This window comes from Silurus aristotelis (assembly GCF_946808225.1).
Source record: "Silurus aristotelis genome assembly, chromosome: 28".
Lineage (NCBI taxonomy): Eukaryota > Metazoa > Chordata > Actinopteri > Siluriformes > Siluridae > Silurus > Silurus aristotelis.
This window is the reverse complement of record NC_139601.1, coordinates 15384671-15412438: the sequence shown is the minus strand read 5'-3', so window position 1 is coordinate 15412438 and position 27768 is coordinate 15384671. Positions and strand designations below refer to the sequence as shown.

The following is a 27768-nucleotide window of genomic DNA, read 5'->3' as shown; positions in this document are numbered from 1 at the left end:
AAATGTTTGTGGACACCTGATTTTTATGTGCATTATGAACATCCCATTCAACATTTAGTTACAATGTGTGTTAAAATAACTTTTACTCCTCTGGAAAGATGTTTCACTAAATTTTGTAGTGTGATTATGGAGATTTTTGCTCATTGTACCACAAGGGTGTTAGTCAATTCAGGTGCTGATGTACAGTGAGGAAAACTGGGGTGTAATCAATGCCCCAAACTTTCCCAAAGGTATTTAATAGGGTTGAGGTCAGAGCGCTATAGTAGGAGATCTTCCACTCCAAACCGTATAAATCATATCTTTATGGAGTGTTGCATGTAGAAGTGGGTTTTTGTCGGCATTACACTTTACATATAGTTACATGGTGTCTGTGTGATGTAATACGCACTTTTACCTTCGGATCGTTAAACACGTGCGTATCAGTAAAGTCAAATTCTGGTTGTGTGTTGCAGGATTGCTCAGGCCTCCTCTGTGCTTCTAGCAGACCCATGTTTCCAGCTGCACTCCATCCAGCACTTACTGGGACGAGGAGAGGCCAGTGCTGGTGCTGATGACAAACACTTCTCTCTGCATTCTTGTGAGTTTATCACATTTGTGTCCGTTTTTGCAGTCCACATTTATATTGTAGTCTAATATACAATATAACCTTCTCTTTACTGACGTTTAAAACCTTCAACATTTTGGTGGCAAAATGAGAAACATTTAAGAGAAAATTAGTACAATTAAGCAATACTGCACAAGCAAGAATGCACTCATACCGAACATCAGCACAGTTGTGATACAGTTGTAGACCCGAAGCTGTTCTCTGAGAGTCTTAGCTAATCAAAGTCTTGCTGATATGCAGTGAATAGTGGTTTTATATACACACACAATACTTTAAACCAGAAATTATTATCGAGTAATTTACACAATTCGGACACATTATGAGCAAATGGTCTAATTACAGCAGAAATCTATATATCCATATCTATATAAGGTCTATATAACACTAATATGGCCTATATAACAGTAATCTTATATAGAATTAGTATATTATAGACCAAGTCACTGTTGTATAGACCAGATTAGTTTAATATAGACCAGTTGGACAGCCCAGTGTTATAATGAACCAGATTAGTATTGTATAGACCAAATCGGTGCTATATAGACCTGATTACTGTTGTATAGACCATATTGCAGACGTGATCAACAGCCCAGATTAGTGCTGTAATGATAAGATTAGAGTTGTATGGAACAGATTTGTAATATTTCGAACATATTAGTTGTATATTGTTCAGACGAGTTCTACTAAGGCCAGATTAGTGTTGTATAAAAAAAGATATAAGAACTTTCACAGTACTGTCTAGCTTTGGTCATCAATCACAAATACACGTTGGATTTGTGTTTTTCTGGCCCCTGGGTTGTGACAGGAAAACAGGACATAGTCACTGCCTTGGGAAAAAACTTTACAGCATTTTTTTTTGTTTTAAAGAAAGAGCGATTTTAGCGTATAACAGACAGTGTTTGATTTGTCTGGCTTTTTTCAATGTCAGTGAAAGGTACTTATACTGCTGTGAGGCTATTTCATGGAAAGGTTTCACAAGAGAAAGGATTATTAAGTTAAACCTTTTTTTTTTCAGACCACAGTTACACCCGTTACATCACCGAAGACTTTTTGATTAAAGAAGTTTTTGTCTTATAATTTAATCTACCAATAAAAGGATGTTCAATTAAGAAATGGCTGAATCCTGTAAGAGAAATTGGTAGAAATTAGGATGGCAATTTGGTCAGGATCAATTTTTCAGGAAGGATGTTTGATAAGGGGGTGCTACAGCCTTCATAAATATTACAGCCATGATTATCCAAAAGCTGTTAAGGGAAAACAAAAGATGTAGAAGATCAAAGGGTGAACATACAATTTACTGGAGACTATGTCATATTTAGAACATTTCATACAAACCTTTAAACAGAACATTTTTCCTAATCGTATAGTTTCACACATACTGTTCACACAATAATTGTATGCATCCTATTGATTTATGACATTTAAGTAACACTGAAGTGTCATATTTAATTTACTTTGGCATTCACTTCACCTTAAATCCATTTCTTTTTCCAATTGAACATCAGAATCCGACACCTAAATAGCTTTTCATAACCCTCCAAAAAAGCAGTTCATTAATCATTATCTTAGCACAGCTGGGAAAGAAATTACAGCTATCTCTGTGACCGCCGTCATGCGGCTCTTCTAGAAATCTTACTACATCGTGTTAAAAGCCTATAATCATCATTATCATCATTATCATGCAGGATGAATTGCTCCCAGGATCTTAATCATTTCAGTTCAGCCTTATCACCTAGTGAATAAATTCAGGTTAATTGAAGAAGCGTTCTTATGCAATCTATAAAATCTGGATGCGTATGCGATCCATTTATTCGTAAGCTGTTGCTTTTGTGGTTATGTGTTCGGAGCAGTTCAGGCAGTGGGATGACATAAAGTAGATAGGTTTGAAAGGAGAGCTTTGAATGAATGAATGAATGAGTCACGAACGAATAAATAAATTATGAGATAAGATAAGATTAGATAAGATAAACATTCATGTGTCCCACAGTAGGGAAATTCCTATGTTACAGCAGAAACAAAGAACAAATATATACAGTACAGTATAGAAATACATAAGAGAAAAACAACAATAATAATAGTAGTAGTTACTGGTTCACTGGGAGCAGCTCAGAATATTAAGTCTAATGGCAGCAGGAAGAAAATACCTTCAGTATCGTTCCTTCAGACACATAGGATGTAACAGTCTTTCACTGAAAGAACTGTTCAGAGATGTTTCATAAAGGGGGTGAAAGTCATTCTTCCGCAATGATAATAGCTTTGCTACCATCCTCCTTTCTCCCACCTCCTGTACTGTGTCCAGGGGCATCCTCAGGAATGAGCTGGCCTTCCTGATCAACTTGTCCAATCTCTTCTGCAGTAAATATCCAGCAGACCATTCCTTAGAAGATGGCTACCACAGAGCCAAAAAAAGTTTTCAGTAGTGCTCCCTGCACTCCAAAATGTTCGAATCTCTACAGCAGAAAGAGTCTACACCAAGGGGTGTCGAACTCAAATTCACAGTGGGCCAAAATTTAAAAGTGGGATGAAGTCGCGGGCCAAACTCAATAATTATTGAAAAATTCACTGCAATTGTGCATGTTTTCCGTCTCTCCAGATGTGTAATGTTGAACCTTTTCATATGGAAACAAACTTTAGTTTCTTATTATGTTTCTCTCTCTCTATCTGTAGCCTTTCAAATTCCTTTTTAGTGTAAAACTTTGTTCACCGGCCAACAACAACACAACCAAAAATAATAATCATTTCCTTCAATTAAAAAAAAGCAATCTTTTAACCATTAAAGGTCCATGCCTTGGAGTAGAAAAGATGTATAAAGACAACATTGATTCAAGCTCAGTTTGCTACACTCTGATTTACTCTGATGCACATTGGTTCAAACCAGATACCTGGCATCTCTTCTTAGATGCAAGTGTCTTCTTAGATGCAGTGTCTGGGTTTAGGCTCTGAGCTGAGGAAATCCTCAGGATTGAGTGAATGTGTTCATCAGTGAGACTCCTGAGTGTTTTGTTCTGGGTGTTTTGTTCATCTTCATCAAAGAGAACAGTTGCTCACAAAGATATGAGATGCCGAAGATAGAGAGCGTTTGAGCAGCTTGGAACCGGAGTTGGAGCAGTGCGTCGGGGAGGAAACATGAAAACTGTGCAGCACACACAGAGTCGTACTTTGACTTGATCGTGTCTCTACACTGGAGTTCAATCAGTTCCATTTGGAGGTTGGTTGGTGCGTTTTCCACGTCAACCACAAACCGATTACTGAGCAGTTCATTTCTGCATTTCTGGGCTTCAAAGTCGGTAAATCGCGGAGTAAATTCAGCGCTGAGAGTTTTTCAGCGGTCTCGACTGACGCGCCACCGCACCCAAAGCATTCTGGGATTTGTAGTATTAGCAGTGTATGCGCTGTATACTGGCAGGCAGTTCTAATACACATTTGATATAATTTTCACGGGCCAAATATAGTTTTGATTTGGCCCGCAGGCCTGAGTTTGACACCCCTGGTCTACACTGTCCTTTGTAGTTTATTGCCTCTGTATTATCTGTTTAGTCCAGTTTGCTGTTCAGGTGAACACTCAGGTATTTATAAGAGTCCAATATCTTAATGCCTTTTCCCTGAATGTTCACTGGTGAAAGTGAAGATTGTTTGTGTTGGTGGAGATCCACCACCAGTTTTTCCCCTATTTATCTTGAGGCAGCTCCACTGGCACTAGTCCACAAAGTCCTGGATCGGTCCTCTGTACTTCCTGTCATTATCTGTGATCATGCTGACGATGGCAGAGTCTTCAGAGAACTTTTGCAGGTGACAGGTTGATGAGCTGAGCTGAGCAACGGAGCAACGTTCCCTTCAAGGCTCCAGTGTTGAAGACAATCATGTCAGTCTCACAGTCATGAGTCTTCACATTCAGTGGTCGGTTTGTGAGGTTATCCAGTATCCGGGCCGATGGATGATGGTCCACCCCCATGTACACCAGCTTATCCCTCAGGAGTGTAGGTTGGATGGTGTTAAAAGCATTAGAGAGGTCAAAAAACATGACTCTAACCATGCTCCCAGGCTTTTTTAGGTGTGACAAAGCCCTATTATGGAGGAATATGACACACCTATGCCTGGTTGGTAGGCAAACTAAAGGGGATCCGTTGCTGGGCTCACCAAAGGTCGGAGTTGAGTAAGCACTATGCTCTTCAAACTCTTCTTCAGATGTGAGGTCAGCGCTTCTCGTCTATAGTCCTCAAAGTCTTTTGGGCGAGACGTCTTTGGTACATGTACCACACAGGATCCAACTTCAGGCTCAGACAATACAACAATATGCAACAGTTGGTCTGCACAGATCTTAAACAGCCTAGAGCTGATTCCGTCTGTGTCCGCAGCCTTCCTCGCTTTGATCCACCTGAGCTTCATCCTCACCTGGTCATCTGTTAAGGGCAAGGGTGGCAGTGGGGGCTGGGGTATTGGTAGGGGGGATAGGGACGGATGGGTGTGTGGAGAGATGTGTTGTGGACAAGCTGAAGCTGAGAGCAGCCAGAGATAGGTGGGGCTGGTGGGGCTTAATTTTCAGAAAAGTAAAGAAATATTGCTTAAAAACTCTATTTTTTTATTTTATATAAAATCAATTCAAGGCAAGTTTTTGTAACCAATAAATACAAGTTTATCACAAAATTAAGATTTTTTTTCCTGAATATCTTCAGAAACTAAACCAGTCATTGCTATTTTTAAATGAAGCTTTAAATTTGTATAAATAAGTAAATAAATGTATGGAGGTATATGTATGCATGGATGTATGTCACAATCAATTCACAGAAAGAAATACTTTGTTCACAGGGAAGATTTTAGACGTTTACAATCGAATAATATATTTTTACTGATTTACTGCTTTAGGGCTTGAAAGCCAATCAGTTTTGTTTCGATTTATTTTTAGATTTTAGATTTTTGACAAGGGGAGTGGTGGCTCCAGCGGTTAAGGCGCTGGGTTACCAATCGGAAGGTCAGGGGTTCAAGCCCCGGTATCACTAAGCTGCCACTCTTGGGCCCTTGAGCAAGGCCCTTAACCCTCTATGCTCCAGGGGACCCTTATGAGAAAAATAAAATCAAGGACCGTGACGTCGGAGCGACGTGGGGCCGCTTTCCCGTGGGCTCACCACCTGTAGGAGGGACCGTAAGGGACTGGTGCTGAGAGGATTGGGCAGCAGTCGAAGGCGGGGGCCTTGACAGCCTGATCCCTGGACACGGAGAAGTGTCTGGGGAATCTGCTTAGACTGCTGCCCCCGCGACCCGAATTACGGATAAGCGGGAGAAAATGAAGAAAAAAAAAAAAAAGATTTTTGACAATTCAGAACCTTGCTGATTTCTATTATTTCATTCAAACCTATTATTTGTGTTTCCTTTTTTTGTGATGGCGAAAAATAGGATTAGGTTGGGAAAAAAATGTAATCTGAAACATCTGTCTGCTTTAACATACTGCATGTGTGTAAAAAAAGTAAAAAAAAAAAAAAAAGACACCATTTATAGTTTGTATGGAACAGAGAATAAAGAAAATGCAATCAATGAGTGAAGGTGGAGAAATGAATTGCGTCTTTTAGCAAATTCAGCCAATTGTCTGAATAATTATGTTTTTTTTTTATTGATTTGATACATAGGTAGTATCGTATTGTGATAGACTTGTATAGGTCATAACAATGTGAAAGAAACTGATTGCTTTTTAGCAAAGTGTCCTATTTGATGTATCTAATTTCGATTTACAGTAAAGCAAAAGGCTGCTGGAATCATTTGAAGGTTGCCGTGAGCTTCAAGCATACTCCTGTAATGTCACCTTCGTTCCATCCTATTATTTTAATTGCACGGAACCGGATAATTGACATTAAGACACATGCACAAGGCTGCACTGCAGTGCCATTGATTGTTTCCAGTCTAGCCATGTGGTGCAGTTCTGCTTTTCTGACCACTTTACAGACCTCAAGCCGTCGCCACACCAAGCTGTATAGTACCTTCATAAATTATTTAGTCTAGATGGAGCCGATGCATCTGCACTCCATGTAAGGCTTGTGCACAAAGCAAGATTTTTCTCGAGAGATGAATAGACGAGAGCTCTTCAAGAGATTTCCGAATCAAGTCGTTTAGGCTTGAGTGCTGCTTCAACCCCTAACATCACAAAAAACATCACAATCATCTTCAACAAGCATTTGTTTCTTTTAGAAGAGAAAAACAATTGCCACTATACATAGTATTTATGAAAGCCTCAGCTTTTCACATTGTTTTTTCTGGTAATGAAGTACAGAGAAAAGCAGTCAAATGTGTGACTCTACCAGAGATTGAACGAATGCATTGCCGCCCTTTGTAAGGAAGTCATTCATAACACAAACATTTGTAAGCTTAAGTATGTAATACACAAACAAAAAAACTTTAGTCATAAGATTCACAACAAGCCCCCAAATGATTTTCGTGATTGTGTCCCTTGTCTGCGATATGTCCATATTCTACAGCTGTATAACAGTTTATAAAATGACTTAAATTTCCAACTCACCATGAGGCCTGTGTGGCTTGGCCTCTTACCGAGCTGTCCGCCTGTTGGACGAGGACATGCCTTGGGCTGCCTGGTTCCCATGGGGACTGTAGGGTCGCCATGGACACCATGGCCGGTTGCCATTCGCTCCCTCCCTTCCCTCTTTTCTCTTCTAGCCCCCTCATCCTTCTCCCTTGCTTTGCACCCTTTAACCGGTTCATTTGGTATCAGAGGCCATTTCTAATGCAGCAGCAGTGTTTTGCCCGAAGCCTCGCTTTTAAATTTACAGTTGCTCATTTGCATTTCAGCAGTAGGGAACCGAGAATTGAGGTCAAATTTGATTTGAGTGTAGAGCTGTGCCAACATCACAGCAAAAGAGACCAAGAGTGTAAAACAGATATTTGTTTGTTAGAACAAAGTGTAAATAGATATATACTGTATATTAAATACATACTGTATATAAATATTAATTAATAAATTTTTTAAGTGTGCATCGGATACAAGTTGCCATTTAAATCATGATGCACAATTTGACACATATTTGCATCAGTAAAAAAAACTTTATTTACATGTAATTATGTAGATCGATTTCTCTGCTAAACCGTATGTAAAACGTGTTCTCTCAGCACCACTGCTGCTACATGAATATGACTTTTTACAATCACTCATGAGAGCCACAAAGGACAAAGATTAACATGGCAGAGGTAGAGCTGCATTTTCCTTCAGACAGAACAAAAAAAAAAAGTCTGGTTTTATTTCGTCTTTTTCTTTTTTTTTTTGCACACTACAAAGACTTGTTTTCTTGAAAGGGTTATACATTAGAAGTCAGAAGGCACTTAATTTATGATTTGCTGTCTGTCTGAGCGAAATAAATAAAAGCGAACTATCTGTACTATGTTGAATTGCATTGCTTTATATTTTCTCTATTGCATTGAATCGTGTTGAATTGAATCAAAATCGGATCGCACAGCATCGCAGTAGGGGTGAAACGTATCACATCGCTTTGCTAGCTACTTCATGTGTATCTGTAGTGTATTGTATCGCTGGCTATATATTGAGATGCACATCGCATCTGCTCCATCTGAATGATCGATTCTGATTGGACGGAAGGTGTGCATTTAAACCTTAGCTCTCACAGGTACAGTAGTTTATGTCAGCCATTGACATAAAACAATCTTACCCATACATACAGTTGCATACGGAGTAAGACAGCTACAGTATTGTCTACATTTTCATTAACACCTTATATAAATTAATTGACTTTTGCCTGTCAGGCAGTTATGCACCTCCACCAAACAAACTTTTTGTTTGATATTTTTGACGATCTTGTTGTAGAATTGGATCTGGTTTGTTCGTAGATAAAAATCTTTTTCCATGCAGCGACTTTTAGATATAAATGTCAGGGCTGAAAATGTTTTCCTACTGATAGTTATGTGAGTGTAATTCGAACTTCAAGCAATTCTTTTTTGTATGTCGCAAATTTCTTTGTGATTTTACTCTAAGCAGTCGGACTTACTGGGTGTATCGCGTATGCATTTATCAGAATTTTTAGCCTTTTGTGAAGTTAAAATGGATTGTACAAAAGCCTATTGTTTGTCCATGCATAGCTATGTGAAATACTATGCGGCAACAGTTACACAATAAAAGTATATAGTTAGTGATTGCTGAGCATCTGCTGCTTCCATCGGTGGAAAGAAACTGCAGCAGGGTTACCATTACCTAAACAGCTTTTTTTGGTAATGTTTTTGTGGGGAATTTAATACATACAGCATATTATCCTAGGGACTAAGAATCTTCTTCTTCTTTCAAGATCTACCACCATCTTCTCTTCCACATTCCATTCTTTAAGGCCATACCTACCCATCACCTTCTCATCACCTCTGTTCCCTTCACCTACATGCCCATTAAAGTCTGCCCCAATCACCAATCTTTCATTCTTAGGTACACCTTCTACCACTTCATCTAACTCGCTCCAGAATTTTTTTCTTCTTCTCCATCTCACAACCCACTTGTGGAGCATAGGCTCTGATGACATTTATCATCACGCCTTCAACTTCCAGCTTCACTTTCATCACCCTATCAGAAACTCTCTTCACCTCCACTACACACTGTACTCTTCCTTCAGGATCACTCCTACACCATTTCTTTTTCCATCCACACCATGATAGAGCAGTTTAAACCCACCTCCAATGTTCCTGGCCTTACTCCCTTTCCACTTGGTCTCCTGAACACACAGCATATCTACCTTTCTTCTCTCCATCATATCAGCTACCTCTCTTCCTCTACTAGTGATAGTACCAACAATTCAAGAATCAACCCAAACCTTCACTCTCCTCCACTTCTCCATTCCCTGCCGTCTCTGTAGACGTCGTCCTCCTCTCCTTCTCCTCCTTCAGGCAACACTAGCCCAATTTCCACCAGTACCCTGTTGGATAACGATACCTGTGGCAGTTGTTGGTAACTCAGGTTTCGACCGATCTGGTATGAATTTCTGATTCGTGATCTGCAAATTCGATTTGGTACGTTTTTACGCTGGATGCCCTTCCTAACGCAACCCTCCCCATTTATCCGGGCTTGGGACCGGCACTAAGAGTGCACTGGCTTGTGCAACCCTAATGGCTGGGTTCTAGGGACTAAGAATATGCTGCATCATTAATGATATGCACCAAAAATGTGTTAATTAATTATGTTTAAAAATGTTTCAGGACAAGGTCATGAGTTCGAATCCCAGCACTACCAAGCTGTCACTGCTGAGCTCCTCAACCCTCAACTGCTCTCTTGTATAAAAATGAAATATTGTACGTCGCTGTTAATAAGGGCGTTCTTCCAAATGCCAAGTTATAAATGTAAGCCATAAACTTGCACCTTTATGACGATTCTGATCTAAACCTGTGGGTTTTAAAAAGCATGAAAGCAACTTTAACTTTCACAGGTTAGGATCCATGCTCAGAAGGTGTTTTAATACACATTGCCATACAGTTCATACATACAAAAACGAAATCGCAATTCAGATCAAAGTTGGTAATCACACAGTAGGCAGTAAACATTTTACAGGACAAATTGGCAGAGAACAAGCCAAAGAAGCAACTAAGAACATAAAAGGTCAGATGCAGTATAAGTAAACAGGAGAATAACAAGATTTATAACGTTGCAAACTGTTTGGCAAGACTTCACCCTTGAATTATTTCTATACATGTTAATATGGAAGAAAATCAGCAAGTGAACTGCAAATGGAATGACAATGGAGGTTGCAGGAGTATTTCAGACACTGTGGCCTCAAGGTAAAAAAGAAGTTTCTTACCAAGTGAAAATATCTTAAATTTAATTAAATTCAGTATTTCATTTTAAAAGATCCAAATATCAGAAATCTGTTTCTGGACATTATTGCCCATTGAAACTTTCAGATTTTTCTTATTTTGTTATTTCTGGAAATGAAAAGTAAAAAAAGAAATAGCAAAAAGATCTAAAAATTCAACAAGACAATTTGAAGTTTAAAATTAGCATAAAGGGTTTAATAATCCTATATTTGGTTTATTATAATATTGTAATTGAAAATAATAAATACATTAGACTACATTAAGGTTCTCTACCACCAAAAGCACTGGGGAAAAAACATCTTCACAAGTGAAAATATCTCGTGTTTGTTGCGGGAATTTTAACTGATTCGACGTCTCGTCTCTCGTTTCTTTGCTTACCTGTCAGAGATTAATTGCAAATCCCTTATCGGTGCTATTCAGCAGTCACTGCTGATTACTTCATTGAGATATTTTGTTGAGAAGAGCTTGCTGAATTCAAAAATAGTCTACTGCCTACAGAACATGATTGTGTACCAGGGCCTATCAAAGCATTACAGGTTTACCGAGAAGTTGTGCCAAAGAGAATATGTAAATGCACCGTGCTAAGGATAAGGAAGCCTTCACAAGATGTTTTTCATCAAATGGGTGTGATCATACTGCATTGGATCAGTGGTTCACACAAATGGGAAACCTTTGGCTGTCTTCCAGCTGCCAACTTAGTGGAGAGAATGGATTGATCCAGTTGCAGGGAGTTACGATATGGATCTTTTAGACTGAGTTGAGAAGCCAATTAACATCTTGATGGCGTGGTGGGGGTGGGCATGGGCTTTCCCTTTGGGTGGCTACTGGAAGAAAATATTAGATAAAAATGTCATTTTGTTTAATGCGTTTCTCTGCATTTGTGTCTCAATGAATTCTGTTATTGTCTAGAACAGTTGGAAAGACCTTTACCATTAAAGTTTTTTTACTTTCGATCTGAAAGCAGCAAATATTTAATTGACACGAAAACATTTTTAGAAGCACCCTTATTAATATGCAGCGTCAATCTCACATGCATATTGGATTTACCAGATGTGACACGTTCCCATCTGCTCTCTTAGCTAACGAATGTGCTCTATGGAATTCTGTTTAAAGTCACTGAACAGTACAAATTTGGCGTTCACTATATATTAATAACTATATTTATAAAAAAAATGGACTATTATTTTTTGGAACAAAGGTTCTTCAGTTTTTACAGATGATAATTACAAAATCATGGCTGTTGAAACACACATAAAAAAAAAAAAAAAAAACCAGGTTAAATATAAAGTTTAGAATTGTTAAAATTATAATGGAAGCTAGTTTTTATATTGTGGAACAACAAATGATGGATCATTATGCATTGAAAAAAAACAATACTATTCATATTCAAGCTTGAACTAGTGAAAAATCTGGCATTCCATGGAAGTTGGGCCAAATCTCTTCAAATTCAAATCCATCACTTTAGACGACAGTATATTGCCAGTCACATGAGTGACAATTGCAGATTCTTTTCCGAATCTGAATTCTCTGAGTGCATTAATGCATTTATTATTCAGTTGGGATATTTATTAGTATCGCTCTCCAGCCTCTTGTCATTGGGATGGCTGCCGGCATTTTGCTCATCAGTCCAAAGCAATGATGATTGGCAGTATAGAGGCTAACTCAGGAGCTTGCAGACTAGACAGGCATGAAATTGCAACTGGGAAATGAAACAATAGAAAGCAAGGAAAGACTAGAAGACAGCTGACTGACTTTCTTCCACCTCTCCCCACAATCATCAAGTTAATCTCAAGGTCTAAATGCATTTGTGATAAAATGGCTGGAGAGAGAAGCACCCAGGGTTTGGCCTACTGATTGATGGAGTGGCAGCGTAAATTAGACTCACAAGATGCTTTTCATTTTTTGTTTTTTTTTTCTTTCTACTCTGCCAGTCAAGGCTGAGGCTGATGAAATGGAAAGCAACACAGTGTCTAATGTTAGTCCCATAAAATCCTGTTTTATCTGTAAATCTTATGATGATGATGATTTATAATAAAGCTAATAAAGAATTACATAGACATAGACATATCATTAAATGAATATTTGATGTGCAGTTGGGTATAAAAGGAATGAAGCTTGACAGGCAGCGCTGTTACAACAAATCATTAATGGTGGGGTTTTAATCATGGTGTCCAACCGAGAAGATTGTGAACATGAAGATTCAAAGAATTGACATTTTTCAAAACAATTTTAAATAAAATTCCTGCCTGGTTAAATAATATATGAAATAATATTTTATAAAAATAAAATAGAATAAATTCAATAAACTCAATACACTTTTTATTAAATTGATCAAATTGAGTAATCAATTAAATTGGCGCAAACGAATACCAGACTGGCGCTATCGTTAGCCGCTATCCACTTCCTGCACGCGCAAAACAAATCTCATTTCTGGTATGGAGTGAGTAGCCAAAGTAACACTGCACTAACTCTCGTTTCTTCTTTTATACCCCTGGCATTGCTGTGTATGTTTTCAGGTGTAATAATAATAATAATAATAAAAAATGCTTTAAAAATGCGAGGCGGAGACTAAGCAAACTTGAAGTCCGGCACTTAATACATTCCTGAGGGAACTCAGAATCTAACCATGTTCCACACGTAAAAAGGATCGCATCCGGTAAACATGTGAACCAAACCACAAGCTCTATACAAAAATATTTTTGGTACGAATACGTGTACTGTTACACCCAAAATTAATATGTGTGTGTGTGTGTGTGTGTGTGTGTGTGTGTGTATGTGTGTGTGTGTGTGTGTATATATACAGTACAGACCAAAAGTTTGGACACACCTTCTCATTCAAAGAGTTTTCTTTATTTTCATGACTATGAAAATTGTAGATTTACACTGAAGGCATCAAAACTATGAATGAACACATGTGGAATTATATATGGAATTATATACATAACAAAAAAGTGTGAAACAACTGAAAAATGTCATATTCTAGGTTCTTCAAAGTAGCCACCTTTTGCTTTGATTACTGCTTTACACACTCTTGGCATTCTCTTGATGAGCTTCAAGAGGTAGTCACCTGAAATGGTCTTCCAACAGTCTTGAAGGAGTTCCCCGAGAGATGCTTGGCACTTGTTGGCCCTTTTGCCTTCACTCTGCGGTCCAGCTCACCCCTAAACCATCTCGATTGGGTTCAGGTCCGGTGACTGTGGAGGCCAGGTCATCTGGCGCAGCACCCCATCACTCTCCTTCTTGGTCAAATAGCCCTTGATGCCTTCAGTGTAAATCTACAATTTACATAGTCATGAAAATAAAGAAAACTCTTTGAATGAGAAGGTGTGTCCAAACTTTTGGTCTGTACTGTGTATATATATATATATATATATATACACATGTGTGTAAATTTTTGTATATACAGTATACATGAATATATTATATCATATGTTTATGGAGTAGAGACCAGCTATAGGAATGATATATTGTGCAAATAAAGAGGTGCATTGTGCAGCGAAATGAGGTAAATATTTCCATACATAGTAATTATTCTATGTTTAGATCACCTAGTATCTATAGAGTATATCACATAGTAGCAGAAGTGCAAATAACAAGGGAAAAATGTTTCTTGTGCTTCTAGGAGTATATATAATTCATAAAAAAGGTTTGTTATAGAAAACCTCACCATATAAATAGTTACATGTTTTTATATAATATCATTTTCAATTTATGTGAACCTGAACTGCAAGGTTTTTGTGCAATAAATGTCATTATGTATATTTTTCTCATACAGATACAGACTACATCACTGCAGAAGAAGCGCAGAAAGTGGAAAAGATGCTAACTTTCCTGACTGAAGAGTCCAAGCAGGCTGCGGCTACAACAGCGGTAAGCTTATAAAGACATGTTATAAAGCTTCACACAGATTGACACGTGTCGTTACAGCTATGAGCACCTGCTCCAAGTAAGGAGTTTTAATATATACAGAACTCAAGAGATCCATCTGCTTCTTTGTACTTATTGATTTGTCAGTAATTATAATTGGTGTACTAATTCGCTTTGATTCAATTTAGTTAGATTAGCTTTACGATTAGATTCCGTTTTAATGCTGAAAAAAAAAAAAAATTGAAAAGAATCATTTTTGTATTCCTGAATCGAAGAGTGAAACAGTTAACACTTTTTGTATGAAACCGAATTAATAAAAAAAAATGCTAAAAAAAAGAGTTTTAATAAAAAAATTACTAAACAAAAAGTATTTCAAAAAATTAATTAATTAATTTATAAATTCTTATTAAAAGTCCTTTGCTATGCCACTTATAATGAACTTCAATGCCTGTGGAATTTATAGGTAACGTACATTTAGATATAACAATGGAAGAATTATTATTTTTTTTTCGTTTTGATTATTTTCTATATACATTTTTGATATTCGACAATGAACGCTTTTTATTATTCACTGTTTTACCGAATATTCTTAAAAAATGGTGTCTAGAATTACCTTCATGTTTTTTGGAACATGGTGGTAGAACATCTTCATTAGAATATGGACAAACATTTGTGGACACCTGACTATAAGTTTGGTATGTGCTTTTTAAACATTCCATTCCACATTTAATCTTCATTTGTTATAATAACCTTCAGTCTATTAGGAAGGCTTCTCAGAGCTCTTTTAGGGTGAGGGTGCAGTTAGTGTTTCAATTCATTGAGGACAAAGCTCTGTTGCAGGATATCGTCATGGAACTATCTTCGTGTACAGGGGCGAAAAAAAAAATGTAAGCTTATGCATCCAAAGTCATCCTATACGATTATGTCTCCAACTTTGTAGTAACAGTCTGAAGAAGAATCACATATGGCTGAAATAGTCAGGTGATCCAATACTTTTGTCCATATTGTTTATAACACATTCACAAATTGAGATCCTTCATACACCCTGGGCGGGTAAAAAAATGAATAAATAAATAAACCTTGTTTAGAATTGTTTTGGAAATAATTTCATTTGATTGTTTTAGGCAGTGGTTTTACTAAATATGATGAGTCTTCGTGCTGAATGAAAATCGTCGTTGTTTGTATGAAGGAAGTTCATCTTCTAGAAAAAAAGCTTCATCACTGGTTTATAGCACAGATGTTTAAAGCCCACTAGTTTGAAGTAAAGCTTGAGAACGTCTTGAGAACGTTCGAGGAAGTTGACTTTCGTTTCATTCGGACTTTATCTTTAGAACCCTTTAAAGACTTGATATGATCTCAGCTAGTCTTGGTATTGGACTTGTTGGACTTGTATTTGACAGTGGTGGTCTTGCAAAAAGCAAAAATGATCCTAGATCATTTTTTTATGACACAATATAAAAAAAAATCATAAACCCTTAAGATTTCTTTTGATATTAGACACAATGTCCACTTCTGCAATCTGTATTTGCTTTATATCATTTGTTTTTAAATAATTAACAAGTCATTAGTCATTAAAATGCACCATCAAGGGTTTAGTAAAAGCCATTAAAGTGTTTTTGAGGTCGGATTGAAGAGCTGCAGGAGGATCCTGTGGCTTGGCTTTAATGGACTAAGTGTGTATCCCACATTGGGCCTTGCACATTTGCTGCTCCCTAGCGCAGAGATAATACCGCATAGTTAGACTGCAGAAAACAGAGCCGTCTGCAGTATGAAATATGATCTCTGGTGCCTTCCCTTCCTAAGCAGGCCAAATCGTATTTAGTGCTCTAAATGCATCCATGATTCAGCCTGAACCTTCTCTTATGCTGGAAACTCGAAAGAGCCTGGACTTTAATATACTGTAGTGCTCATGTGCCGATGGGCGCAAAAGCAATTTCTCAAATTCCACATGACTGCTTTTTAAACTATGAAGTTTGTTCGAGAACAGCTGCGTGTCTGGTCAGTGTCAAACCCGAGCCTGTGTGTGGCATCGTAGGACAAACACAGGATGCACGTAATATATCATTAAAAGGTTAAGGAGATTAAATAAAACTTTGGCTTTGGGTTTGCACATAATTGCTCATGCAGATGTTAGCTGAGGATATTTACATGCCTCATATCTAGAGAGATCTTTCTGATTAAAAGTAATAAATTAGTGCTATACCTCTGGTATTCTCAAGACAAAGAATGTTTACCATCAAGGTTATGAAGTATACGTTTAAGGGGTATAATGTAAAATATTCTCCTGGGCAAAAAAAAAAAAGACCAAAATGGAAAATATTGGCTTTTAATATTCTTAAAAACATATCACTGGTCAGGAAATGAGCAATAATGAAACAAATAGATTAAGTAATACTTTGTGGGATAACTGTTCCCTTTCAATTCTTTCACTGTTAAAGCCTTTTGTAAAAAACAAAACAAAAACAAAAACAAAACAAAAACACTTGTGGGCAGCTTTTTACAATAAGAAGAGTCAGTGCTGATCTTTCCAATGTTGATCATCTTCAAACAAATGATGAGTAGCTACATTTTCCAGTCTTACACATGCACACAAACACACATACACAATTGTCTGGGGTTTTTTTGTATGCTGCAGTGGCAGGCCTTCAGCAAGGCCTTTTTGTTGGTTAAAACATATTACAATCATTGACATACATTTTTCATATTTTCTCCATTAATATGTATTCAATTATTCCTCATACTCGATTCTCTTAGTTTCCTAGCTTTTCTATCAGTTGTGCTGCATCCAGTAATGTATGTTTATGTTACAGATTCTATCCTACCAAAAACAGTCGCTTTTACAGTGCCAATCAGATATCAAGTTAGCAACACCATCTAGCAGGCGTAAATGCCATTTACACTGCATGAGATACTTATCTGTGATGCAGCGCATTTTTGTATTATATTGCAGCAAATATATAAATGCACGACAACATTCAGCATGGAAGTGTTCCTGTGCACAAACCGCAGTCTATGAAAGAATGATTTGATACATCAGTTCCTGACCTCATTAATGTTCATGGGTTAAATTGTGACAAATCCCCTGGCCATGCTACTAAATGCAGTGGAAATGTAGTGGAATGGAAAAAAATTGAGGTTATTGTAGCAAGAAAGGGGGATTAAATCTAGAATGCTTCATTCAAAATGCACATATGAGGTGTTCATATGCCTTTGACCATATAGTGCATTTCAAAAGTTAAACAAAAATCTAGATAGTAGCACATGAATTACATTATGTGTTCGTGACACGCCTACTTACATTAGATTTGAGATAGTAAAATGGGCTTATTTTTTGGATGAAAAATGAACTTTTAAACATTCCTACTGTAACATTTGTGCAACATCGAATATAATTAATCAACAGTGTTTAATCTGAAATGCCAGATCTAATTTGTTTTTTATTGGAGACTTGACTTTGTGACTTGACTTTTGCAGCTTGAGTGATTCATCGTGAGTATTTGTGGAACTGGCAACAATAATTTTTTTTTTTCCATGTTATTTGATCCCAAACCCACTGATGACACTTTTTCTCTCTCGCTCTCTCTCATATCTCATTTCATTCACAAACCTGAAGTGCGTTCGAATCCTAATCATTTAAATGTCAGACGTACCGCCATAAAATAGAAAATATCGCTAATCTTTTGAAGTGGGTTTTTTTTTCGTTCAGAATGAAAATGTTACATTTGAGTACTGGGGGAAGTACAGAAAAAAAACGATACAACATGAAAATATTCTTATGTCATCTACATGTTTAAAGACATTGTTCTTATGTGCAAATTTTATTATATACAAGTTATATAGTAAACTCAAAAAAAAGTTTATATCAACTAATGATATGAAATTAATCATTAGACTAAAACTGGGGCTGAGATTCCTCACTGTTCTGAACTGTACTACACACTGTACACTATGCACCTTAACACTCTGATTTGCACAGGACTTGTTAAAAAACCCTCAGGACTTAGGCAATAAGGCATGCAATACAAAACACAATAATTCATTCTAATAAACTTGAGTTAAAAATGACTACGTTTGTGGATACTGCTGGCATTTGTACATTTCCCATTGGAATGAATAAAGTATCCATCCATCCATCCATCCATCCATCCATCCATCCATGTGTGGAATCAAACACTTGGGGGATGTTGTAATGCTTTTGAAAGCTAGACTGAGTTACTGGTACAATCTTAAATCTTCCCAGGCATCTTAGTAGAAGAAACTGAACAACTAAATTAATTTATATTTACAGTTAATATGTAATGTTCGCTGAAACAGTTATATCTTTGTTGCAAAGCATTAAACACTAGAGACATCCTTCCCCAAAAAATGGATGATCCCCCTAGTGAAGGAGGTGAATATTTATTGACAAGTTGTAAGTATTTTATCTATTTTTATTTATATTTTATTAATTATGAGTTCATTTTTTTTATACTATGTTGATTTCTCCGCCACATTAAAATGTATTAAATCCCCATCCCGTCCACATTTGTAGCTCTAGAAAAAATTTTATAATCCGATTGGGATGAATATTTATTCAAAGCATTTTTTTTCTTGTGTATCATAAAACCCCAGATATGGGAAAATTGCTCATTGAGCAGTGTGTGAAATGTGCTGGCGTTGTTCTGTATGAACAGCGAGACACGCTTTCGGATTATTCTCACTCACTGCAGACATACTGAAGCTAATGGACGTTCCTCGAACACGTTTATTAAATCATTACTGTTTTTGAAATCCTGCCTGCCTGGTAGCTTAGCATCTTGTTAACTGTGTGTGTGTGTGTGTGTGTGTGCGAGTGATTGAGCGTGTGGTGTGTGTATAAATATATATATATATATATATGTGTGTGTGTGTGTGTGTGTGTAAGAGAGAAAGCAGGCTGCACTTGTGTGTTTTTCCACACTCCCTGACATTTGTTTACATGTCTTTGCCAAGAACAACGGGCCTCCGATGCCCAGGCAACCAGGCACGCTGTATGTCTTTTGTGCTCTCGGCTCTCGAACGTTCTGTTTGTGCACGCATGTGTGTGTGTGTGTGTGTGTGTGTCTGTGTGAGTGTGTTGTGCTTGAGCACACAGTACACAGTCTGTTAGTAGTAAAAAATGGTCGAGGTTTGGCTTTCGACACAGCTCTCTTTACAGTGAAGCAAGGCACTCAAGTGGTGTCTGATTACCAGTAATTGTTCCAGTCTATCTCTTTCATCGCATTTCTGCTCTTAACAGCCTCCGATTTATTAGTTTGGAGCTAATGTTTTTTTTCTGCATTTCAAAGGAACGAAAAAAAAAAAAAAAAAAAAAACCCAGAAGAAAAATGTGTGTGTGTGTGTGTGTGTGTGTGTGTGTGTGTGTGTGTGTGTCTGTGGTATTTTAATTTATTTTGTAAATAAAAAGGCCAGTCTATTCTTACAAATTAACAACCGATAACGTTGAAAGCTGTCCATATCATGATCCACTGTGACCCCTGAACGACCCCCTCTTCTGTAGCCATATTGTCCTTTATTTCCTGTCACCGTCGGTACAGCTAAAGATTCAAATCAGTCTCACTCTGGATTAAAAATGGGTAAATATAAACCCGACAGGCACATAGCCCTGATTCTCGAAATTATCGTACCTCAGCATGCGTATTATGTTTTATTCATGAGATTATCGCCGTCTGACTGTCAGCTGAATAATTGAATAATTTAATCCGACGTCACCCTGGATAGTGGGCGTGCGATTAACCGAAAGCAGCGAAGGATTATTTATAGCTATTACACTGTGAAAAAAGTGTATTGATTGACTGACACATGTGCTCAGCGTTTGCTCTGACGCAGCTGTGACGAGCGTGATGACCTTATTATACCGCTGCGTGACGGCCTTGTCGTGGTTACATAACTAAAATCGCCCTGCTTCTCATTGGTCTTTCTTGATCAATATGAGTTTGAGGAACTGCATTCAGTTTAGTTCATGGATTCGGTCTTTTTTTTTTTTTTTACATGGTTTACAAAAATAAATTCTACACAGGATATATGAGGTGGAATAACAAATTCGAGACTGGCTCAGTTTAAAAGAAAGTACTTTTTTTTATTTACACACTTATCACCTTCAAAATGGTCCCCTGGCACAGCCGTACAGCGTCCCCATCCTTCCTGCCACTTCTGGAATATGTCTAGGAAGTCTTCGTTTTAAAGCACGTTTTAACGCAATTAGGTTGTGTGTCTTTCAGGATTCCAACATCCAACATTTTGATAAGTGTGTAACCTGAAAGTTCATGTAATTTAAGTTGGGTTGATGATTTGAATTGGCGTGTAATGGTAATGACTTGGAATGCAGATAGACAAAGTGTAGCAGTGTCTTTTTTCGAAGAAAAAAAACAAGAACATTCGGGACGTACAGACAGATAAAAGCAAGAGCTTTCCAGCAGCATCTGAAGCAGGAGATCTCAGATGGCAGTTTTTTTTCCTTTTAAAGCAGCTTACATCTTCTGCATCTGTGTCTTTTGCCAAACAGAAGACACTGAAATATGGCGTGTGCTGGTTGGAAGGGGTACGAGGATATATAAGGCTTTTTTCTGAATATATTGTATGTTCAGAGATCAAACTGCTGCACTGTGGATGTCCAAAGATTTTCAAGGCCTTGTACACAATCTTGTGTCTGAGTCAGTGCAGCTGCTAAGGATCAGAACTTGTTTCCTCAAATATGTCTTCGCTTAGTTTTTTTTTTGGTGGATTGCAAAACACAATTTAATTTCTCAATGTATGTTGGCCTTTTGATTAATGGCTGAAGAAATGGTGTTTGAAAGTTGATGCACACTTGAACACCGGCTGGTTTAAGCAGGCTAGCAGTTGCATTTCAGAAACTTCTGATGTTAAGCTTTTTACTCACAACAGTTTCTAGAGGATATAGTATCTCAAACACTCTTTACAAATGTGGTGAGCAGAAAAGCATCTCAGCATGCACTCAACATCATACTACACCGGGAGGAACACCACGTCTGGTTCCTCCCTGCAAGCCTTGATTTTAAGGCAATCATGAGTACAAACTCACCCAAACTGGGCATTTAAAAATAAAATTAATCTCCTGGTCTTTTTCTAGTTTTTTTACTTGTACGGTTCAGGTGAGTCTGTGCCCAGGAAAGTCTCAGATTTAAGTTTTTAGTTGAACCTGATCCTCAGCTGTTGTACACCATCCACCATAAGCCTTGGTATATTGTGTATTCTGCTATGCTTTTCTGCTCACCATGGTTTCTAAAGATGATTATATGAGATACTATAGACTGTTTGTCAACTCATTCTGGTCATTCACTACTGAATGTCTCATCTCAACAAGGTATTTGAGATCCTCCACACACATTTGGCAGTATAGTGTGGAAGACGCACACTATACTGCCAAAAATATTCACTCGTCTGCCTTCGCATGCAAATGAGCTTGAGTAACATCTGATTCTTAATCTATAGGGTGTAAGATGCTGTTGGCCCACCCTTTGCAACTATAACTGCAACTCTTCTGGTAAGGCTTACCACAAGGTTTAGGAGTGTGTTAATGGGAGTTTTTTAGCATTCTTCCAGAAGTGCATTTGTGAGGTCAGACACTGATGTTGGACGAGAAGACCTGGATCACAGTCTCCGTTCTATTTCATGTGTTCAAACTTACTCATCCATGTCTTTTTGGACGTTGCTTTGTGCACTGGTGCGCAGTCGTGTTGGAACAGGAACGGGCCGTCCCCAAACTGTTCCCACAAAAGTTGTTAACATGAAATTGTCCAAAATGTCTTGGTATGCTGAAGCATTAAGAGTTCATTTTACTTGAGCTAAGGGGCCGAGCCCAACTCCTGAAAACCAACTACACATTATAATCCCCCTCCACCAAACTTTACACTTGGCACAGTGCAGTCAGACAAGTACCGTTCTCTTAGCAACCTCCAGAGAACATGTCTCCAGTGCTCTAAAGTCAGCATTGCTTTGCATTGCATGTGGTGATGTGAGGATGGGATGCAGCTTCCTCGACCATGAAAAACAAATTCCATGAAGCTCTTTACAGCTTGTTCTTGAGCTAATCTGAAGGTCACATGAAGTTTGGAGGTCTGTAGAAAGTTGCCGACCTCTGTGCTCTATGCGTCTCAGCATCCGCTGACCAGCTCTGTGATTTTACGTGGTCTAACACTTCGTGGCTGAGTTGCTGTCGTTTCCAGTCACCTCCAATTTGATTCGATTTTCGAAACAGAGGTCAGGGCTGAATTCTTTTTATCCCAGTATGTAGATTCATCAATTCGAGTCAGAATTCTTTATTGATCGCACAAGGAAATTTAACGCACAACATGCTGTGAATGGTTATATATATATATATATATATATATATATATATATATGTAACACATAATAATTTGAATAATTCAAAAAGCAGAAATTACTGCTTAAAAGTATACAGTAGCCTCTTTCAACCAAAACTAGTTTTCTGTTTAATTAGTCCATTGGTAAAACTCGGTTCTAACACCGATGTCATGTCCAAAACAATATTTTATTTATTTCGGGAGCCAAATCAGAGGGTTTGAGGGCGTGGTGTTTGAAAGTAGCGCTTTGAAGTAATGTTCTGCCGGGAAGCTTTGCCCAATTACCTGGCTTCTTGTTCCTAAAGCAGAGCTGCAATTATCTTCTCCACAACAAATCTGCTCCCTCCTTATTAAGCTTCAGCAGACTTGAAAGTGAGTCAAGTTTGACATTTCTAGACTTTGGAGTGGCCCTGAAACCTAATGGTTGTAGACTTTTATTTAACAACTCGATAGAAGTGCTGTGTCGAATGGCTTTTAAGGTGCGCTTTGAAATCATATCTATAGGGAATTGTGGGGTCTGTGATTATGTCGCTTGTTCACAGTCAAGGTTTGTGAACAACTACATAACATAACATAATACAACATAACAGCATCTAACCTATAACATATTACATATACCATAACATTAACATAACATAAACATAACATTACAAACATGACATAGCATATAACATAACAGCTTATAACCTTTAACATCAACATACCATATACCGTATTTTCCGGACTATAAGCCGCTACTTTTTTCCTACGCTTTGAACCCCGCTGCTTAAACAATGAAGCGGCTAATTTATAGATTATTCCTGGGTTTTTCCCGGTTTCACAAACTTCATGCCCCATAACATTAGACCAATGAAATTGCAGAACGGGTTCAGGTGAACCAATGAAACTCTTTATATTAAATCAGATGCGCTCCCACTGAATCGGGCCGCACCACATCATAAATATGGATGATGTTCCTCTGACGTTTGACCTGCCGCTCACTCGGACCGTCTACAGGAAATGTGTAGACACCTGCGTCTTATAGACAGGTGCGGCTTATTTATGTTCAAAATAAAAATCTTTGTCGAATTCAGTGGGTGCGGCTTATATTTGGGTGCGCTTTATATTCCGGAAATTACGATACCATAACACCATATAACCTATAATATTAAAATAAGTAACAACATAACATAGCATATAACATTACCATTAACATAACATAATTAACATAACAAACAACACAGCATTAACAGTTGTCTCTTTTCAGTGTTTTCTCGGATTTGCATTTATGATTTTGATTCATGCTGCATTTATGATTGTGATGTTTAAGAAGAATGTACCCTTTGTGGCTTGAGGTAATTTGTTCGGGGTTTTTTTGGTTGTTTTTTTGCACTTGAGTGATAAATGCAGTATAAATCATATTTAACATTTCATATCCCATATACTACAAACCTCACTGTTTAGGAGATCATCTTTCTCAAAACTTGAGTTTTCAAATGTATAAGTTTGAGGATTTGGAAGGATTTCATTTAAAGTATTTATCTATGTTCTGTTTGCTTTCATGATTCCTGCTTTAAGGGAGCTGATCTCCACGTTCATGCTGTGCTCACCGCCGTAAACATCTCCAACTCGTTCCACCGGCCTGTTTCAACTAAGACACATAACAGGAAAGGTCACATGTCAGATGTGAGCCAGAGTTTTGTGGAGATCTGAGAGATGATCTTCTTCCTACTGGGTGATATAGTTGAAGAGCAATGGGACTCCTCAGCTGGAAATGCTCTAGTTTTTAGAATCACAGGAAACTAAAGCAGCGCTAAGGAATACTGAAGTAGCTTTGTAACAGAGATCACAGCTGGAGTAACGAAGCAGGAGAGGCAGATGCATTAAAGTGTGTTTAGATATTACCAAAGGTGCTGCGAGTGCTCTGGGATGGTGAATATTGACACTTGAATTAGGAAAAAATAAGAAAGAAATATGTGCAATAGGATTATCCATAAAAATATATAAACATGTTTCCCTGAGGGAGGAAATACTGTGCATCCTGAACATGGTGAATGATGAACGCAATAGCTCTCATAGGGGTAACTATGGAAAAAGAAATGCAGTTAAAAGATAAGAAGTAAAAGAAAACAACATTGTACAAATGGATTGTTTGAGAATTAAATATTGGATGAATGGTTGGAGAACAAAAGAAAGCAATGGATGTGTGGATGTGAAAGAAAGGAATGAAAGAAGTAAACCGAATAATTAGTGAATAAGAATAAAACATTAAAGAGGATAGATGGATGGATGGATTGGTGGCTGGATGGAATGGACAGATTAACTGATGAAAGAAAGAATGATGAGAAAAAAATACATTGAATGAGAAATAAATGAATGGATGGATATATAGAAGGGTAGTAGAAGAAGGAAAGGAATTATAAAAATGGAAAGAAAAAAAGGAGGAAAAAAGAGATGGATTAAAGTATGTATGAATGGGTGGATGGATGGATGAAAAAGAAAGCAAAGAAAGAAGAAGTAAATATATAAAAAAGTAAATGGGACAAAATAAAGATTAAATATAGATGGAATGAACAGATAAATTGAAGAGAAGAAAAAAAAAAAAGTAAAGAAAGTAATAATGGGTGCATGGAAATAAGTGGTAAAAGAAAGAAAGAAAGAAAGAAAGAAAGAAAGAAAGAAAGAAAGAAAGAAAGAAAGAAAGAAAGAAAGAAAGAAAGAAAGAAAGAAGGAGATGGATTGATGTATGTATGTATGGATGGATGGATGGAGGGATGTATAAGAAAAAGGAAGGAATAAAAGCAGCAAATAGATTAATAAGTAAATGAGACAAAAAGAAGAAAAAAGAAAAAAGGAAAGCATCCATCCATCTATCCATCTATCCAACCATCCATCCTCCATCCATTTCCAAACCCATCGATCCATTTATCCATCAATAAATTGATTGGTTTGGGATTGGATGGATGGATAGATGGCTGGCTGGCTGGCTGGATGGATGGATGGATGGATAAAAAGCAGTAAATACCTGGGACTGTGGAGCGCTGTGTGGAATTGATATGTGCCACTGTGCACTTGGAAGTGAACACCAGTTTAAAGAGTGTGTACAATATGGAAAAGGACAAAATTACATACCTGCAGAAGCAATCATATGTTCAGATGTTCATTTGCCTGTAAGAGAAGAGGAAGTGTTCTCTCATTCGCTCTCTACAGAAAAGAAGGAGATTGGAATGCTAAAGGGTCCTCATACTTTAATGACACACTGCACTGGAATTCAATCATATTTGCATCTGTGGGAAACAAATGTAATAAATCTTCAAAATATTCATATGAACTTTCCGCTGGGTTTCCCCTCGTGTGCTTGCTTTCTTGTGAAACTGAAAGGTTTACACAGTGAACCTACAACCTGCATTTGCAATTCAGTCTTTCTGTGGGTTCCCAATACTTCTGTTTCCCCCCACCAAAAAAAACAAAAACAAAAAAAAAGAAACAAGTCACATTTTTAATGTATTGTGGCCGCACTTTCCATCACTGATTTTCTGATTCCCTGTAAACCAAAGGGAAAGATACCTTTCCCTTTTGATTTGGAACATAGTGAATGGTGACTGAGGGTGAAGGAAGGAAGAAAAACAAATGAATAAAAGTAATTTTAAGAAAAAAAAAACGAATGAAAGTAATTCAAAACGAAAATGGAAGAAGGAAGAAATTCTAAGGAACCAAGCATAAAAGAAAAAAGAAAAAAAAAAAACCTGTGAAAGAAACCTATGGAAGATTGAAGGACACAGGAAGATGAAAGAAAAATGAAAGAAGGAAAGATAGAAGAAGAAGAAAAATCAAGCCAAATAACTAGACAAGGAAGGCGACTAGAGAAACAAATTATGGAAAGAAGGAATCTAATAAAAGGAATGAAAGTAAAACAATAAAAACAATGGGAATAAAACAATGAAGGAAACAATATTAGGCCAGAAGGGGACACTGATGGAGGGAGGGAAGGTGAAAAGAAATGAAGAAAATAATTGGGAAAATGAAGAAAGGGAGGAAATAATCTAGGATTGAGGAAGAAAATAAATAAGAGGAAATGGAAGAAGGAAACAAAGAAAGGAAGTATTAAAAAACAGGGAAATAATTAAGGAAACAAACAGGAGAGTCCTTTTGGAATCTAGAAAGAAATGAGAGGAATGAAGAGAAGGATGGAAATGGCATAAGGAGAAAAAAAAGGGTGGGAGAGATAAAGCAATGAAGCAAACAAAGGAATGGTCCTCATAATCTAGAAAGTAAAAAGAGGAATGAAGAAAGAAAATAAATGAAAAAGAAAGAAAATTAAGAATGGGACGACAAAGCAAGAAAGAGAAGAAAAGAAACAGAGATTGGAAGGAAGAAGTAGAATACGAGGAGAATATTAGTCAAAGGAAGAAAGGAGAAAATGATGGGAGGAATGAAGGAATGAAGCACAAGCTGATTTGTGATTAAATTGTTTATTTGCAATCACATCCTGCATTCATGAAGCTGGAGTGTAATATATACTTTCATATTTATTATTCTTCAAATGATTCACGTCCTAGTGATTATTGACAATTTTTTGAGGGACCATACAAACATTTTAGAGCTGCACGATCCACGGTTTCTTTCACTGGAGCATCAGGTGTTCAGGGTTCATGAGGTTCATATCCACAGTAATATGGCTTTAAACATCGCTCATGTTTTCGCTTCATGGTTTAATCATCGTAGCGTGATTGCAGAGGTCAGTGTGTCCCCTAACAAGGCTTCAGATAATCAGTTCCTTTGTTTTTCTCGCATTGATTGACAGGTTGTTGTTGATGCTCTACTCTTCAAAGAATTCCACCTTTTCCCTTGTCTTAGTACTGACAGTGATGCGTCCCATGACTCGGCTGTCATTGGTGTGGGTAATGAAATGTCATGCTTGATGAAGCAGCTGTGGTGCAATAGGGTAGAAGTGGGCAGTTATTAATGTGCATTAAGACGTACATCAGTTTTCAGTGAAAAAAATTACAATAAAAATACTTAAAAATACTTTAAAAAGTTGAACCATAGAACATAGAAAACATATGAAATGTTTAAACTGAAGAAATTTACTATTTTAAGAAAATAAAAAAAGGTAATTAAGGTCAAATATTGCTGCAACTTGTCTCAAAAATTTTGGACAGGGCAACAAAAGGC

At 37.4% G+C, this 27768-nt stretch overlaps 1 protein-coding gene across 1 annotated transcript in view; it reads left to right on the top strand.

Annotated features, from left to right (window-relative positions):
- rnf123 (ring finger protein 123) overlaps positions 1-27768 on the top strand; it is a 166419-nt gene that overhangs the window by 120308 nt on the left and 18343 nt on the right. The window contains exons 36-37 of the mRNA XM_083534394.1: positions 453-577; positions 14181-14275. Of these exons, the coding sequence (XP_083390520.1) occupies positions 453-577; positions 14181-14275 (220 nt within the window). The remainder of the gene's footprint in view (positions 1-452; positions 578-14180; positions 14276-27768) is intronic.